The sequence below is a fragment of the Salvia splendens genome, chromosome 3 (genome assembly GCF_004379255.2).
Source record: "Salvia splendens isolate huo1 chromosome 3, SspV2, whole genome shotgun sequence".
NCBI lineage: Eukaryota > Viridiplantae > Streptophyta > Magnoliopsida > Lamiales > Lamiaceae > Salvia > Salvia splendens.
Window position 1 is genome coordinate 36,203,894 of NC_056034.1, and position 19,317 is coordinate 36,223,210.

Consider the following 19,317-nt stretch of genomic DNA (forward strand, 5'->3'; position numbering starts at 1 on the left):
TGTGTTGATAGGAATCACCTAATACAATTGCTAATACATTTAATTGCCTTCTTCAACAGAATTACAAGAAACTCAGCCCTTCTAATGTAAAAGGATATCACATACACAGTAGATGGAGAACAAATATAACCACATTAATTTCAAATTTAGGGTGGGAAAACATAACAAAACATACCATAACATAACATAAGATTATATCTAAATCAATGATAGAAATTGGTAGGCCACACTCTTCCAAACTCATCACCCTGATTCCAGTCAGTGAAGGATCTTGCAACTTCAGTTGATCCTAAGTTGATTCCTCTTGACATGCCAAATGTGTTCGGGATGCCAGGGCCGAACCATCTGTCTTCTGTCGCCACAATCGAATGTGACTCTTTCGGATCATGAACGATTGTTAGATTGTTAGTTGCAAAATTGCCACTTCTATTTTCTGACATTGCTGGTGTCATCTGGCTATGGTGTAGATTGTTAGTGCACATAAGCTTGCCCTGAGCCCCTGCAAGTTCGTCGTACCTGTTTTCGAGTTTCTTCAGCTTTTCTTCCACGAACTGATCCAAACCATTTAGCTGCCTCAAATCAAGTTCATTGAAGATTCCACCTTCAAAGAGTCGAGTCATGAGGAACCTCATCTCTGTTTCGTCGTTCTTCTTTTGAAGTTTCAGCAACCTATCGGTCATGCTTTTCAGTTTGTCACTCAAGAATATATCATGCAGAACCATTTTTTTTGGTCCGGGCTCTTTGGAACGAGCCACGAACTTCATGACTCTAATCATGACCTGATCATGAGAGGGCCACAGGGTCGAATGTGACTCTTTCAGATCATGAACGATGATAACTACCTCTACGCCACACAACACAACACTGAAAGCTCATGTGCTTTCTTGATCAAGCTATCAAGCCTTCTTTTCACTGGCGTATACACATTGGAACAAGGGGTACAACTGTACCCCCAAACTTTTGTGTATTAATACTATATGTAGTCTTATTTTTGCAAGTTTCGTTGGTAGCCCGGTGGTAAGTTGCCTCAATCTCCAACCAAGAGGCTTGCGTTCGAATATTAATGAGCACATTTCCAACTTTTAATTTTTACTTACACTTTCTCTTCTCCAAATTAACTTTGTTTTAATCTATATCATATCTAATTCAATTTTATTTTTTCTCAATTCATATTTAAGTTTTATTAGTTATTTTGTTTTTAACAAATATGTTTATTAGTTTAATCACTAACTTGCTCTTTTTTAATTTAATTATGTATTCTTACATATTTAACTTCCATTAATCATTTTTAATAGATACTTATGTGACTAATATAAAGTATATATTTTTGCAATTTAAAAAAAGCTCAATATAAATTGCTAAATTGAAATAAGTATTATAAAATACTCCATATTTATAAATCTAACCTTCTCATTGTATTCATGTCTATATTATATATTGCTAATTAACAAAACATGGATACTTGTATTTCAAATGTACAATTTATGTGATACTAAATAATACTACTAGTTTATTTTTATTTAAAATGAAATTTTTGATAAAAAAAATAAGACAAAGATTTTATTTAAAAATAATAATTGAAAAAGCATAACAAAGAAAATAAAAAAGATTAGTCACATTTTTAAATTTTAAGTCGTAATTATTTTTGCACCCCAAATTGAAAATCCTGGATACGCCACTGCTTCTTTTGAAAGTGGATTTTCTGACTCTCTCACTCACAATTTGTGTATGCTTTGTTTTCTGGCGAGGCATGTTTACTGATTGACTGGTTTTTTTCTATGTTTTTCTGTTGGTTTATATAGGTAAAAGGGGGGGTTTAATTCTTCTACACTTGATATAATGTTGTATTATGTATGAATAAGTTTGAATGGTCAGATATATATGGTATGTCTCTGAACTGGCTATTGAATTATGGAATTGTATATGTAAAGCATATGTAATATGAGTCTTTATTATGTAATTTAGGATGATCCAGGAATAGTAAATCTGTAATATATTGAAACGACTTTGAATGCCAGGTAATATGACTCACTAATAACAATAATTTTGTTATGAATTATATTAATTTGCTGTGTTTAATTACAGTTGATAAGAATCATTATTGGTAAATCTTTAACATATAATACGCCTTTATCAGTCCAATCCTTCATAGGAAATATTTCAATGCCACATGACCCTTTTTCATGCTAGTATTTTTCTTTATGTGAATTACGACTAGCCTCATATAGTCACTCTGGTTAAAAAAAATTGACCCCATTAAACCTCTAATTAATTTCCAACTTGTATATTATGGGATGGCTAAGTAGGAGACAGAAGAGGAAAAATTGTGAGAAAGTTTCCATAAATAGACAATGGACTAATTTTGGTAGACCAAACAAAATGAAAATATGTGTATCTGTCATCAAGTATGAGAATATGTGGTTGTGGTAGTATTGCATTTCGGTTATGGTTTTGCATTGTACTACTTGTCTACATTGAGATCATTGAGTTCATCATGTTAATTTTCTTTTGCAAAGCTCAGTATTTTAGAGTAATAACTTTATTTAGTAGATAAGTCATTGCAAGACTTGGTACACCTTATTTAGTAAGTAGCTAGAATGTAGAAGTTATTGATAACTGTATCATTTTGATATCCTTGCAGTGAGTTCTCTGACTAGCTTTGCAGCAACCATTGCAGTGACGGCATCCGCAGTGTCTCGCTGCGGATTGTACTCAACCACATCCGCAGCAACAATATCGCCTTTGAGGTTATGAAGAATGTTGAGAACATCGCGGAAGGAGAGGCCTCCCGGCTCAAAGTGAGACACTCCCGGCGCAAATGCTGGATCCAAGCAGTCCACATCTATTGAGATGTACACCCCTTTTACACCTTCACCAAGTTTCTACAACAATACAAGTATTAGTATTTAATTAATAAGAGGACAAGGACAATATGTAGCATAAATATTGGGTTTGGGGAGAAAGAGAGACCAGATTCTCGAGTTGGTTGCGATCCTTTGAAAACGTGCGCATTTCATATTGCTCCACGCCAAAACGCTTCCCTTGCTCCCGGCCTTCCCAGTTGATAGACCTTATTCCAACCTGCAGCAATCTTCGAGCATAACCGCCCTCCATGATTCTAGCGAAAGAGGACGCGTGAGAGTATTTATTCCCCTCAAAGGCATCATAAATATCAGGATGAGCATCCAGGTGAAGAACATCAACAGGCCCTCCCAGCTTCTCCGACACAGCTCTCACAACCGGATACGAGATAGAGTGGTCACCTCCTAGCACCACAGGCCTCAATGGCTCCTATAAAATGGACCACTACTATTAAATATTCACATCCCTAAATCAAAACAACCTTATCAAATAAAACCTTACTTCTTCCATCACTATCTTAACAGAATCACTAACGATATTCATCAGTCTATCATCATCAACACAACAATCGCGCAAGTCCTGCACTGGAACGTCGCCTACATCTATCATCACCCTCGGATCACTAATATCTTTACCTGCATATATATATTGATCCAATGTTATTAATGTTGGGCCAAATCAAGCACACACATAAGTCATAACATTATTTACCAATTACCAACCTACCTTCTTCAGTGGTGGAGTTTGTGCTACCACACCAAATGGCTTCTCTTATAAATGGAGGTGCAAAGGCAGGGCCCTGGAGATAGGAAGAGTTGTGTCCCAAGGGAACTCCAAGGAGAGCTGCCGATGCCACCACGCCTCCCAGAGACCGTAGTAGCTCCCCCTTGAGCTTGGCTCGCTCGCGGATGAGTGTGAGGGATGCCTCGATAACACGAGCCTGGCCTTTCTCTAACACGTGCTTGGGAATGTGTTCGGCATTCAGCTTATGCAGATAATGGATTCCCCTCCTTGCTACACTCTTCATCTTTTCCACTACTGGATTATATTTCATAAGTAAAATCACATCTCTATTTATACACATCTAACATTTTACTTTCTTATCCAAGCAAAATATTACCAACCAATTGGATATCATCTCTAGATAAGACCGTGGTCCTTCTGCATTAACTTTTCTCTTCATCGCAAAATGATGCTTAAAACAATTAAAACATGCACGTTATATGCTGAGAAAGGAAAAGAAAATCCAGGATGTGTCCAAATAATTAAATATGGCAAGATCTATCTCTATTTATAGAAAAATATCTATGAATTTTAGTACTCCCTCTGTTCTCTCATAGTTGGATCATTTTTCCATTTCAAAAAGTTTCCTTATAGTTGAATCATTTCTACATTTAGTAATTTTTTTCTCTTTGTTACTTTACTCTCTCTTACTTTATTCTCTCTACTTTATTCACTTTTTACTTTATCCTCTCTATCTTTTTCTCTTTTATACTTTTTTTTCTATTTATTTAACACACTCAACGTTCATTTGTTAAACTCTGAGCCGAAAAGTTTCACCTCAGGAACGAAGGGAGTATATTTTAAAAATATGTTAAATAGAAAATATGATAAATTTATTACAATGAAAACATGTTATATGCAGCGGAAGGAAAAGAACAATCTAGGATGTGTCCAAATATAGCAAGATCTATCTCTATTCATAGAAAAATATCTATGAAATTTATATTTTAAAAACATGTTCAATGGAAAATATGATTTTTATTATTGTATAAAGTTTAAATTTAAATAACCAATAAGAATGAAATACGAGTCTACATCCATTAGACAAATCTAAGGCCATCCATAATGAGGCGTCCTAAGGCGAGCCCTAAAGCTTGCCCTATGCACCGCCACGTCAGCATTTTATCCTCTTGCCCTTCCATCTGCAGTGGGTCGCCCTAAGCATTTTACTATTGTTTTGTTATTTAATTTAAATGTTTTCAAATATATAAATACAAACTTATTAAAAAACACAACAGACAGCTAGGACTTGAGTATCCACCGGAATCCATTTTATAGCGTAATTTGAGAGTTTAAAAGTTAATCGAAAAGTTATAAATGAAAAGTGAAGTTGGGGTATATATATAACAAAAAATTTGAATTAAAAAAAAAAACTAAAACGCGTTACATCGCCCGCACCATCGTCCGCGTCGCCCACAGTGGGCAGACGATGACGCGGACGATGCCCTATTGTCCGCGCTTTGTCCGCGGACTAAACGTCGGGCGCGGACGACGCACCGGCGGTTCCGGACGGTTCAGAACCGGTGGTTAACCGGCCGAACCGCCGGTTCGGGCGCGTTTTTCAAGGCATGTGGATGGGGCAGACCGGCGGCAGCTTTTCAGCTGAAAAACCGGCCGGTTCAGGCGGTTTTTGGGTCATGAACCGCCGGTTAACCGGCGGTTAACCGTGAAAACCGGCGTTTAACCGCCGGTTCAGGGGGTTCCGGATGCGGCGCGAGAAACGAGGCGACATGACGCAGCTTTTGCAGACAGTTTCGTTGACCGAACCGGCGGTTTCGTCCCGGAAACCGGCGGTTTTGCCCGGAAACCGGCGGTTCCGGCGGTTTTCCGCCAAAAACCGTCGGTTTTGCCGATTTTTCAATTTTTTTTTTTCAAATTTCAAATTCGAATTCTTCTATTTTCCCCCCCATTTTTATCTATAAATACCCCCCTCTATCCTCATTTACATTCACCCCCCTCTTGTGTTAATAAGAGTTTCTCTCTTCAATCTCCCAATTCTCTCTCTTTGTCTCCAATTTCTCATTTGTGCTATTGTGCTTCCATTTAATTACGCAAGTGCTACTCTTATTACGCTTTACGCATTGTTATACACTTATACTTGTTCCCGTAGTTCTATAAGTTGTCTTCCTTTCTCAATTGCTAAAACAAAAAAAAATATTATTCCATATTTCTACATTTCTACATAGCAATATGTCTTCATCCCGAGAAGGTCGTGTTGATAAGGGAAAGGGAAAGGCCAAGAGGCCATCTCGGAGATCCGTTATTGATGAAATTTCTCAAATGAACATGGATGAGTGGCAGGTTAATATTTATTATCTACTAATTTAATTAATTTTGAATTACATTACATTATTGTTCATAATTTTATTTTGTATTTACAATACAAATATTATTTTGTAGGCTCGAGAAGAGCAAGATGTGGCACATGCTATTGCTCTCTCTCGCTCTCAATCCCAAGGCGATGCTTATGTTGGTACCGGTAGTGGTGCTCCCGGTCGCGGTGCCTATTCCCAACAAAGTCCAACCCCTGTGAATGTTGATGAAGACGATGATGATGATGATGACGACGAGGAGGAGGGGGAGGAGGTAGAAGAGGTTCAAGAAATGCCACCCCCACCACCACCAAGGAGTCGGCATGGTAATCGTGGTCGTGGACAACCTCCTAGACCAGCTGAAAGGTCTTTAACCTCAAAAATCATGGTGAAACATTTCAAGAAGGTACATGATGGTAACGATCCTAACACTTATAATGTGTATTGCAACTATTGCGAAAACGTATACACATTCCGAAGGGGTGGAGGATACGGTACATTTACCCGTCACATGGAGAAAGCGCATCCGGTCGAGTTTGGTATCGCTCCAACCCAAACTCAACTCAACTTTCAACATGGAGTCGGGACCGGGAGTGGGACGGGTTCATCCCAAACATCAGGTACGTGTAGCAATACTCTTTTGAAATATGATCACAAAAATGCTCTTAATGTGATGTCTAGATTTGCCGTTATGAAACATTTTCCATTCAATGCTTTTGATAACGATGCTTTTGAGTCGAGTATGCGGCAAGTTTATAATGCCGCTGCAAGAAAATTGAGTCGAACTTCAATGACTCGGGCCGTTGTTCGACAATGCTTGGAAAAGAAGGCGCAATTAGGTACGTTTATTATTAACTTAGGGCATAAAGTTTCTATTTGTTCTGATGTGTGGACTGATTGTTTTTGTAAAAATTCGTATATGGGCATCATTGTGCATTTCGTTGATCACAGTTGGACTTTAAACAAACGTTTGATTGCATTTCGGGAATTTCCCGCACCACACACTGCACAAGCAATTGCTCAATTGATCATTCAAGTTTTGAATGAATTTCAATTGATCAATAAAATTTTTTCAATTGGTTTTGACAATGCTAGCGCTAACACTACTAGCATAGATGAACTAATCAGTGCATGTTCTCCTGTTATTGATGGCAAATATTTTCATGTGCGATGTATTGCCCATATTTTGAATTTGTGTGTTCAAGATGCGATCGATTTGTGGCAAAAGTATGTTGATCCTATTAGAACTGCTGTGAAGTTGATTCATAACAAAGCTCCTATTGGTAGAGCTTGGAAGAGATATTGTCATAGTAAGCAATGCAGGTACACCAACTTTCGTTTGGATATTTCAACTCGTTGGAACTCGACATATGATATGTTGGAGTCGACTTTGAACCACATTGAGTATTTATGTGATTTTTTTAGAAGTTGTCCTCATGTTCCTTCTGATTTGATTTTGATACCCGCTTGTTGGGACCACAGCATGGATTTATTTCGATTATTCCGCGCTTTCAAAAATGCCACTGTTGAGTTATCCGGTGTTTATTATCCTGCTTCTGTGCGCGTTTTGGAGCATTGCATGTATGTGGCAATTGGTTTTAAAACTTGTGTGAAAAATACTCAATTCATTGAGTTGAAGGCTATTTTGTTTTACATGGTTGAAAAATGGTTAAAATATTTTTCATGTATTCCAAATGTGTTTTTGATTGCAAAATGCTTGGATCCAAAGTGGAAGTTGCATGGTGTTTATAAAATTTTAGACATGTACTATGGTTGTTTGCACGCTTTGGATTTTTCTCAACTCCGCGAAATGGGCTTGACAAGAGGAGAATGCTTCGAACTAAGTATTCCGGATGTTGATGAAATCAAACTAAGGTTAGATAGTGCACTTCGTTCTCTCTACGCGGAATATGAAATGCGGTATAACACCGCTCACCAGGTACGTGCTCCTCCTAGTCCGTCTACATTTGATTTTGGTGGAGGGGATTTTACCAATATCATGATCGATCCCGACGTAGTATCACAATTGCAAGATCTATACGGTACTACAACCAATAGGACTAGAGCGACTAGTGAATTAGATATATATTTGGAATCGCGCTCTATTTTTCAAGATGCAGGTCCTCCTACTCAACAAATTGACGTCCTTAATTGGTGGGGAACACATGACAAAGAGTTTCCGATACTCTCCATCATGGCTAAGGAGATATTCGCCGTTCCCGCTTCCACCGTCGCCGTTGAACAAGCTTTTAGTGTCGGCGGTTGTGTCCTAGACTACAAAAGGAGCAATCTCTCCGCCAAGAACATGGAAGCCACTATGTTACTTGACGATTGGGCAAAGGCGGACATGAGAGCACCAGAGCCGGATTTTGACTTCCGTGTAGAGAGTGATGGTGAAGAATTTTCTTCCGATGGCGATGACGAGGTCAGAAGCGAGAGCGAGAACACTCAACATTAGCAATGAGTCGACGGGGGGCGGTGAACGGCGAGCACAGCCGACCAAAAAGGTAAACAAGGTAAGAGAACTACGTGGACTTTGATTCCTCAATAAAATTGTGGATACGTAGGCACCTCAACTTAAATTTGAAAAGTTTAACTTCGAAAGTTTAAGTTGAGCTCAAGCCCTTTTCAATTATTTTTTTTCCCCCCCATTTCATGTTTTTTTATTTGTAATTGTAATGTATCGTTGTTGCGGCTAAGTTGTACTTGAAGATCATTAAAATATATTCCCCATTTGATAAGTATCTTATTGGTGAAAAAGTGGATATCTTTGGGGCAGATGGTACTGGAACACAAATTTATATATGAAATCTGGATGAATGGGGATCAGATTATAGTTTAAAATGGGAAGCTGGGTTAACTGGCCGCCAATGAACCCAGCTTCCCATTTTAAACTATAATCTGATCCTCATTCATCCAGATTCCATATATAAATTTGTGTTCCAGTACCATCTGCCTCAAAGATACCCACTTTTTCACCAATAAGATATTTATCAAATGGGGAATATATTTTAATGATCTTCAAGTACAATTCTTCTCGGAATCAACCATTTTTTCTTGCAAAATGTTGCCCATTTTCTAAGCAAACACATATCAGCACGCCATATACACATTGCTGCATTTCTAATAGGGGCAATTTGATCTTCCAAAGCAATCAATGCATCTCGAACACACATAGTCAGAATATTATTCAAGCATGGAAAAAATTAGCACTAATAGATAGTTTGTTCTGATTTTTTCCATGCTAGATGCTTGAATAATGTTCTGACTATGTGTGTTCGAGATGCATTGATTGCTTTGGAAGATCAAATTGCCCCTATTAGAAATGCATCAATGTGTATATGGCGTGCTGATATGTGTTTGCTTAGAAAATGGGCAACATTTTGCAAGAAAAAAGGGTTGATCCTAAGGTAAGAGAACTACGTGGGCTTTGATTCCTCAATAAAATTGTGGATACGTAGGCAACTCAACTTAAATTTGAAAAGTTTAACTTTGAAAGTTTAAGTTGATCCCAAGCCCTTTTCAATTTTTCCTTTTACCCCCCCATTTCATGTTTTTTTTATTTACCTTCCGAGTCCTACGAGGCGACGACACTTGTAAATTATATTATATTGTTGTATGTTGTTGTATTGTATACTTATGTATTGTAAATTGTAATGTATCGTTGTCCGTTACAACTCAAAATCAATAAAATTTATTTTATTTTCTCCTTATTCGTATTATTTGTGCTTGAATTATGCATTGTCTTGTTCCGATTTATTGTATAAAGCCAAATTTCAAATTAAAAAAAAATAATAATTGAACCGGCAAAACCGCCGGTTCGAAAACCGGAACCGCCAGAAAACCGGCGGTTCCGAACCGGAACCGGAACCGTCGGTTTTCGAACCGGAACCGGAACCGTGAAATAGCCTCACGGTTCGGTTCCGGTTCCGCCATCGACCGAACCGGAACCGGCGGTTCCGAACCGGTACCGCCGGTTCGTGAACCGTGGGCAACACTATGTGGAACGAGTGTGTGTTATTTTAATTTTCCTTTTTTAAATTGCCCATCAATGGTATTTTTTACTCTCTTGGTCCTGAAAATATAGTCTATTTATCGTTTAAGTTTGTTCCCAAGAATTAGTTAATTTTCTTTTTGAGCTATAAGTTTCATTTTTAAAATTGCAAATTGTCTTTAAAGTCATAAACTTTTGAAATAGTTTGATTTTCCTGCGAATTTAAAATGTTGCATGAAAAGTCATAAATTTTATCGGACGGTGTAAATTTTCCATCCGACCCGGCCCGATAGATCTCCGACACAAACTTATCCTACGTAGTGTGCCGGAGGCGTGACATGATAAATGACAAATTTAGGGTTCAATTCGAATTGTGGAATTAATGCTACTTTTATGTTGAATTCGATTTGTACGTTTATGTCGATTTGTATGCTGAATTAGATTTGTATATTTTCATTTGTGTTCCTTGTATGTTTGTATGTAGGTCAGAGATTGCAGAGATAGAAGAGAAACCATCAGAATTAGTATATTTTCATTTGTGCTCCTTGTATGTTTGTATCTAAGTCAGAGATTGCAGAGATAGAAGAGAAACCATCAGAATTAGTGGAGTTGTTATGTCGCGCCTTCGACCCGTCACATAGGATAAATTTGTATTGGAAATTTATCGGGCTGCATTATGCCCTTTTTAAAATGAGATTATTTTTTACGTGTGAAGATCTTCGATGAACATTGTCATAGATTACTTGCCATCACTATACTTTGCTACTCAATCTCGAAATCTTCTAACGTATATTCTTCATGATTATATTTATTGCTTGATTCCTCATTCCAACAATCTCCCCTCTTCCAGTTCCACAATCTGCGTAGAAGACAACCGGGTATTCCACGTGATCGCTCTAAAGAGACAATCTGCATCCAACCGAGGCTTACGTCATTCCTCCAGATGTAAACTTCCTCCTTCCTCGCCCAAGGAGGACGCGTTCAGGAATTCTTTGGCCCACTACCGGATAATTTGGCGGGAAGGATGTTTTACCCAAATTCAGCAATTCGATCGAGTGTTGCTGGTTTTTCACAGTGATTTAGGAGAATTCGAGCTTGCTTACAGGAAACTGAGATGCGCATTGAGGAATTTGCGAAACTTGAAATGGAAAGGGAAACAGAGTGTGCTTAGTAATGAGCTGAAACTGTCTCAATGCTATCAGGTATGCCTATTTAACATATATTCAAATCTCCATGCCACTTGGATTGCTTCTCTCTTGAATTGACTCATTTAGTAGTGCTGTGTGAGAAACGTGGTTGAATTGAAACGCCTCATGTGTTTGAGTTTATAACATTTTTTCATACAATCAAGTGTTCTCACTTGTCAACTCTAACGCCTTTATAACTCTATCTTCCTTTTGCTTGAAAAACCCAATTGTTGGCAAGTTAGCAAGCTGCTGTCTACTTTTATTTACATTGCGCTTGTCATTCATATCCATGACCATAATTACATATGTATGAAAACCTATCATGATTGAAATTTTCTTTTTTTTGTCAACTTGATACTATTCTGATATTGAACCTCTCATCTTTATTGGACATTGCTGGTGGTGGCTGCTTCAGCCTTAGTTTGGTGGCTCATCTTGAGCCAACTTTGCAGGGGATCGGTGCATGGATGCATCCACGCCTCTTTTGGGAAACTGGATTCCTTGTTCAAGTTCTCTATCTCGAAGCAGGGTTGCTGCTTCTAGAATTGTTTGGTTTTTAGATGATCCTGGTACGCCACCATTTATTCATAATCTTTAACTGATGGAAAAGAACTAACAGGTTTAGCTTGAGACGCGTAAATGACCAACATATAATAATAAGTACGTGCTATGTGACTATTTCTCATAGGGGTTGGATATTTTGGAAAGGGGCGTAGAATGATTTTGCTATTGGAACCCAAACGTCTAGAAGGGATTTACGATAAGAAAAGCTGCATTAAAAAAATTGTTTTATAACTTCGGCTTGATGAAGAATTTAAAACAGGTAGTGTAGGATTCATGCTATGTTCTATACGTCTTCTTCGTGAAAAAGAATATAAAAATCATCAATGTTGAGCTATTAATATGTTTGTGGTTGAATGAGAAAGAGATATTGCTTGGATTTTTTACGTCTTAGAATTGATTATTTACCCACTTTGTCTTGACATGTATCAAGTCTGCGGTTATATATGTACTTGATATCGAAGATCACTTGTAGTTGAAAGATATTAATCTAAATGACAATAATTGTGTGTACTTAGTAAGTAGACACAGTTGTATGTGTTTGCCTACCTGAACAGAAATACAAGAAACTCATCCCTTGTTATGAATGCAAAATGGTGTAGCATACAAAGGAAAGATAGATAACAGATATAGACGCAATAATTTAAAATTTAGAAGGACGATATCCTTTAAGTTATTTCGAGGGCTTTCTTTGTATTGTGTGGGTGGGTGGTAAAACTTAACATAACATAACATTGTATCTCAATCAAGGATAGAAAGTGGTGGGCCACACTCTTCCAATCTCATTCCAGTCCACGAAGGATCTTGTAACTGCAGTTGATTCTAAGTTGATTCCTCTTGACATGCCAAAAGTGTTCTGGATGCCAGGGCCAAACCATATGCCTTCTTCTGTGATCGAAGTAGCTGCAATATCGCCACTTCTATTTTCTGTCGTCATCTGGATATGCTGGGCCAGTGCCCCTGCAAGTTCGTTGTACCTGTTTTCGAGCTTCTTAAGCTTTTCTTCCACAAACTGATCCAAACCATTTAGCTGCCTCACATCAAGCTCATTGAAGATTCCACCTTCAAAGAGTCGAGTCATGAGGAACCCCATTTCTGTTTCGTCATTCTTCTTTTGAAGTTTCAGCAACCTATCGGTCATGCTTTTCAATTTATCACTCAAGAATTTATCATGCAGAACCACTTTCTTGGGTCCAGGCTCTTTGGAACGAGCCATGAACTTCATGACTCCATTCATAACCTGATCATGAGAGGGCCACAGGGTTGAGTGTGACTCTTTCGGACCATTAACGATGATAACTATCTCTACGCCACACAACACTAATAGCTCATGTGCTTTCTTGAACAAGCTATCAAGCCTTCTTTTGAAAGTAGAGTTTCGGACTCTCTCACTCAAAATTTGTGTATGCTTTGTCTTCTGGCGAGGCATGTTTAGTAGATTGACTGTTTTTTCTCCAATAAATTCCACTGCTCTATATCGGTAAAAAGGGGTTCAATTCTACACTTAATATGATTAATACCTTGTATTATGTATAAATAGGTTTGCATGTGCTGATATGGTAAATCTCTGAGTTAGCCATTGCATTCTGAATTATATATATAAACATATGTAATATACTGAAATTTGTATTTTTGTTATGTAAATTAGATGAGATCTTTAAATTATTGAAAACTACTTTTAATGCCAGGTACTAGTAACAAGAATTTTGTTATGAAATGATAAAAATTTGCATTGTTTAATTACAGTTGATAAGAACCATTAATGGTAAATCTTTAACATATAATCTTACTTTGACAGTCAAATCCTCATATTGGAATTATTTCAATGTAACATGACTTTTTTTCATAGTAGTATTTTATCATTTTCCTTTATATGAATTACGACTAGCTTCATATTGCCACTCTTGTTAAATAAATTGACCCCATTAATGTCTAACTTGTTAGACCTTGGGATGGTAATTATGATCAATTATGACTCGAGGCCATATCCTAAAACCTCGGCTTCTACTTGATGTCGCCACATCAAAAAACTCCTATCATCTAGTTTCACGGAGATTGGTATGCTTTGTAGTAGATAAGGAACGAAAGCACTTGGTGCCGATGAGTTAAAAGTTGCTTTTGACTTGAGCATTTTAGAAAAAACAAGAGGATAGTATAGGAAAAAGTAAAAGAGCCAGATCAAGATCCTGCTACAATACCATAAAAAATAACTTAACTTCTTCAATGAGATAAAGAGTTAAATAGTTTATGTATTATGTCCTCAAATAGATAGAAAATGTAAAATCAGATGATCTTGATTATAGAAAGAAAGCATGTTTATATACTACACTAAAGAACAATCTCGAAGATAACTTTCAGCTAAACCTAATGTAATCGAATACTAACAATATTGAAAAAAGAATATATGCTATAACAATAAGATCCTCCATCTAGATGCTCACATCACACCAGCTGAGTGTGTGGCCCTTCTCAGTATTAGTTACTTTCTCCAAACTGTTGTCTACTTTTATTTACATTATTACACTTGTCATTCATATCTATGACCATCTCCAACCATGTATAATTTATTTGTATGAAAACCAACCTATCATAATTGATATTTTCTTATTTGCAAGCTTGAATTGCTAAGTTTTATTGGACATTGGTGCTTAAGCCTTGGTATGGTGGCTCATCTTGAGCCAACTTTGCCGGGGATCAGTGCATGGATGCATCCAGTCATCCACGCCTATTTAGGGAAACTGAAGTGCTTGGTCAAGTTCTCTATTCCAATGCAAGATCTCTGCTTATGGAAGTAGTTGTTTTTTAGATGATCCTGGTACGCCACCATTCATTTCGTAATCTTATAATGATAAGAAAAGCAGAGTTCAAAAATATCATTGTATAACTGCAGCTTGATTAAGAATATAAAAACAGGTAGTGTAGGATTTATGCTGCCTTCTATAGGTCTGGTTTGTGGTTGAATGAGAAAGAGATATAGATATGGGAATTTGAATCCAGTTTGGACATATAGCCGTCTTAGAATTAATTATAAACCCCTTTTTCCTTTGCATGTATTAATTCTGCGGTTGTTTTTGCTTGATGTATATAATTACATTTACATGCATACTTGATATCCTTGTGGTTTAAAGATATTAATCAGCATGACAATAGCTGCATGTGCTTAGTAAGTGTTTGCCTTCCTGAATATAAATACAAGAAACTCATCCATCCCTTATTATGAATTAAAAAAGATGTAACATACACAATAAAGATATAAAAACATTCATTTCAAATTTAGGGTGGTAAAACATAACATAACATAAGATAACATAAGATTGTTTCTAAATCAAGGATAGAAATTGGTGGGCCACGCACTTCCAAACTCATCAGGAACTCCACCCTGATTCCAGTTAGTAAAGGATCTTGCAACTTCAGATGATCCTAAGTCGATTCCTCTTGACATGCCAAAAGTGTTCTGGATGCCAGGGCCAAACCTTATGTCTTCTTCTGTGATCGAATTAGTTGCAAAATTGCCAATTCTATTTTCTGCCGTTGCTGGTGTCATCTGGCTATGGTGTAGATTGTTAGTGCACATAAGCTGGCCCTGAGCCCCTGCAAGTTCGTTGTACCTGTTTTCGAGCATCTTCAGCTTTTCTTCCACAAACTGATCCAAACCATTTAGCTGCCTCACACCAAGCTCATTGAAGATTCCACCTTCAAAGAGTCGAGTCATGAGGAACCCCATTTCTGTTTCGTCATTCTTCTTTTGAAGTTTCAGCAACCTATCGGTCATGCTTTTCAATTTATCACTCAAGAATTTATCATGCAGAACCATTTTCTTGGGTCCAGGCTCTTTGGAACGAGCCATGAACTTCATGACTCCATTCATAACCTGATCATGAGAGGGCCACAGGGTTGAATGTGACTCTTTCGGATCATTAACGATGATAACTATCTCTACGCCACACAACACTGATAGCTCATGTGCTTTCTTGAATAAGCTATCAAGCCTTCTTTTGAAAGTAGATTTTCTGACTCTCTCACTCAAAATTTGTGTATGCTTTGTCTTCTGGCGAGGCATGTTTAGTGGATTGACTGATTTTTTTTTCCAGTATATTCCATTGGTATATATAGGTAAAAATGGGGTTCAATTCTACATTTGATATAATATTGTACTAATAATTTCGCTTTCCTTTCTTTAGCCTTGTATTATGTATAAATAAGTTTGAATGTGCTGATATGGTAAGTCTCTGAATTAGTCATTGAATTCAGAATTATGCATATGTAATATTTATGTAAGTTAGTATGATCCAGGAATAGTAGATCTATAATTCATTGAAAACGACTTTGAATGCTGGAAGAATTTTGTTATGAAATTATATTAATATGCTTTGTTTTGTTACAATAGATAAGAATCATAAATGGGAAATCTTTAACATATAATATGACTTTGACAGTCTAATACCCATATTGGCATTCCTAGGAATTATTTCATTGTCACATGACCTTTTTTCATAATATTATCATTTTTCTTTATGTGAATAACGACTATGGTTAAACCTCTAATTAATTTCTAAGTCGTTAGATTATGGGATGGTAATTATGATCAATTGCGAAACGCACTAGTATCATCTATTTGGTTCGGGCTTTATGAAAAACTAGCTCTGTCAGTTAATTTGAGAGTTTATAATTAGTAAAGCATCCAAGTCGATCATTAATATGTGCTTAATTGTAGAACTTACACTTGAATCATCAATTTGACGGAGATTGATGAATAGGGAACTATAATTGATTGCGTTTTTTTTATAAAATGAATCAAATCAAGGAAGAATAAAACACGCGTGAAATCACAATTATAGGACTAAAAATTTGCATGTTGTAATTAATAAAAAGGGTTCAACATATAAAAAAAAAGAAAGTAAATAGAATCCTTAAATCCGGATCGTAGTGAATTGAATTGGGTGATCGTTGACTGGCAAAATTTAATTAGCATGGGATGGGCCAACAAAATTGGTTAAACCCACGTGATTAATTTTAATTAATCCAGCATTGTTGGTCGGTTTAAGTAAAGCCTTGCCTGGCTGGATACACTTAAATCTGATGATAATATAAATATTTTAGTTTGTATGCATAACATTACGATTCATTTTCTTTTTATATAGTAGCATTCTAATTTTTATAAGGTGCGGGAATGGTGACTCTACACGTATGTTTTTATCTCGGATTATGGAAATTAAGAGGGAAAGAATGCACTAAATTATGATGATAACTAAAGATATTATATTACATTTGTTTAGTATTTGGAATACAAAAATTATGTACTTAGCAAAGCAAATACTAAAACATAAAATTAATTTAAGCATTTACTTTCATATGGAAAATATCTGCGCGGCCAGCCAGTATATGATCATTGATGAGAAGATCTAATTAATTACGAGTTAATTAATTAATCAATAACACACACACATTAACATAAGTCTGTTGATTGTTATTTGGTGCTATCATTTTCAAAATTAAATAATTGCGTGTATTAATCACCTTTATTTTAGCATCATGCTGGTCAGAAGGAAGCCTTGTTGAATATTTTTGTAGTGAAGAGATGGAGCAGAAGCCGACAATTTTGCCAATTATTAATTTTTTCTAACTTTTTTTACTATCAAATGGTTTTCTTTCTAATACTTCGATCTATGGTTTTACGTCCGCTATTTACGCAATGTTATCCGTATTCACTTGATATGTATGATTGGTGACTCAATATATTGTACAATTTATGATATATGAGTACAAAATTACAGATCGATATAAACAGTATTACATATATTTATTTGTTAATTGATCAAATATGTGATTCATTATATATTGCTCTAACATTGGGATCAAATTGCAAAATTATTATGAACTTTAGGAGCCGTGGTTCGACTTAGTTGTGATTAAATGTCATGTTTAGATTTTCAGTTGTTTTTTCTCAAAAGCCTGGCCCGTAACAATATATCTTGACCCATCTTCACAATGCCAAAATTACATCGTATCTCCAAGTTTCTTTAATAAATTAATTTGAATAAGATCATGCATCGCGGATCAAATCAAATTACATCTTACACGCATGTTTTCTCACTAAAGTAGATTCACTGCAAGGTTTGATCTTAATCGGGGACAAATCAACTTAATTTCATCCTATTTAGTTTTTGCATTTTTTCCTCAAGACTTATTTCTAAAATGAAATCCTTGCATATTCTGTATAGTTGCTTTAATTTATAATTAATTATGTTGTGAGGTTTAGCTTACGTTCGCCTCGATAAGTTTACATGTAAAATTTACAATTTCCATGATGAATTGCTATACATTTAGTCATTATATATATAATTGACAAATATAATTATTATCATGATCTTTGAGCCATTAAACTCAATTCCAAAGCCAAAGAGAGTTTTTGAGTGTTCCTAAAGTAAGAATTTGATTAATTTTCAGACATTCTTCTTGAATTTGAAAATTTCTAAGACCAGCTTTAGTAACTCCAAAGTCACTTAGTACTTTCCAACATGAATTACGGTTTTTTGCTTACTCCAAAATCAAATCCCGACCTGGTTCTAGGAAACTGCAAACACATGGTCAATGACATTAAAAAAACAATATTTATATTCTTGAATGCAATCTCATGCAAGCTAGCTATATAGATTCAAATACTCTCTATATAAACCCCATAACAAGAACTTCATTATCACACAAATTAACACATTGTACATTCGAAGTCAAACTCCAAACCCAAAGTTTTCAATCTCCTCCCACTCACATCTACAATGGCAAAAACAATCACCTTCCTAGCATTTTCCCTTGTTGCCCTTACCCTAGTTCAAGCCCAGCACCCAGTCTCCCCACATCGGGCTTGATCTAGGGCAAGGGCATTCACCGAATCGCAATGTGAGACGACATTATATTCGAATTTATGTGTAAGGTGCTTATCAGCTTATGTTTCTAGCTTCAGCAGAACGTTGAGTCACCGACAGCTAGCCCGGACTGCATTAAAAGTCACACTGGCCAAAGCTGAGACAACACAAGCCTACATCACCCAAGTAACTCAAAGACTGAACCGGACCAAGAGCTGAGAGATCCGATCCGTTAGGGAGTGTTTGGATCAGATAAATGATGGGGTGGATCAGCTCACAAAAAGCATCAAAGAGGCACAACACATCAAGGAAGACGAGGAAAGCAGTGAGTTCACATGGCATGCAAGCAACGTCTAGACATGGATGAGCACTGCATTGACAGATGCAAGCATGTGCATCGATGGGATTTCAGGACGGACCATCGGGGGGAAGACAAAGGCCTTGATCAAAGCTAGAGTTCTTAATCTTCAACAGGTTACTAGCATTGCGCTGGCCTTGTTCAATAGGTTTGCTGCAAGATTTAGGGTTGTAAATCCCTAGATTTATGACCCTTTCATGTTTCAAATTTTTGAGCATCTTAGATGCTTTCCAGTTGACTCAATTTGATTTGTTTGTTTTCTGATGGAAATTACAATTATGTGAAAAAGTAACATGTAAAGTATATATACATTGATTCAGGTTTTCTAATATTTTTACATAAAAGGTGGTCACCTCATATACAATTCTAAATAAAAATCCAACTATCAAATTCTAAA

The 19,317-nt window shown here is 36.5% G+C and overlaps 4 protein-coding genes and 1 pseudogene across 4 annotated transcripts; 1 reads left to right on the top strand and 4 right to left on the bottom strand.

Moving 5' to 3' along the window:
• Window positions 1–203: 203 nt before the first annotated feature.
• On the bottom strand, window positions 204–722 carry LOC121796935. Its single transcript, XM_042195693.1, has one exon. It carries the CDS (start codon window positions 720–722, stop codon window positions 204–206), a length of 519 nt encoding a protein of 172 aa, XP_042051627.1.
• Window positions 723–2,488: 1,766 nt separating this feature from the next.
• Window positions 2,489–3,891, bottom strand: LOC121793856 (arginase 1, mitochondrial-like). Its single transcript, XM_042191885.1, has 4 exons — window positions 3,589–3,891; window positions 3,364–3,497; window positions 2,971–3,291; window positions 2,489–2,882 (listed from the first exon to the last, which is right to left on the bottom strand). The coding sequence occupies exons 1-4, from the start codon at window positions 3,887–3,889 to the stop codon at window positions 2,622–2,624; spliced, it is 1,017 nt and encodes a 338-aa protein (XP_042047819.1). The 5' UTR covers window positions 3,890–3,891; the 3' UTR covers window positions 2,489–2,621.
• An 8,553-nt stretch (window positions 3,892–12,444) lies between these two features.
• On the bottom strand, window positions 12,445–13,128 carry LOC121796936 (agamous-like MADS-box protein AGL80). The gene has a single exon (XM_042195694.1). It carries the CDS (start codon window positions 13,126–13,128, stop codon window positions 12,445–12,447), a length of 684 nt encoding a protein of 227 aa, XP_042051628.1.
• A 1,896-nt stretch (window positions 13,129–15,024) lies between these two features.
• LOC121796937 (agamous-like MADS-box protein AGL80) lies at window positions 15,025–15,759 on the bottom strand. The gene has a single exon (XM_042195695.1). It carries the CDS (start codon window positions 15,757–15,759, stop codon window positions 15,025–15,027), a length of 735 nt encoding a protein of 244 aa, XP_042051629.1.
• Window positions 15,760–18,475: 2,716 nt separating this feature from the next.
• LOC121796938 lies at window positions 18,476–19,102 on the top strand (annotated as a pseudogene).
• The last annotated feature ends 215 nt before the right edge of the window (window positions 19,103–19,317 follow it).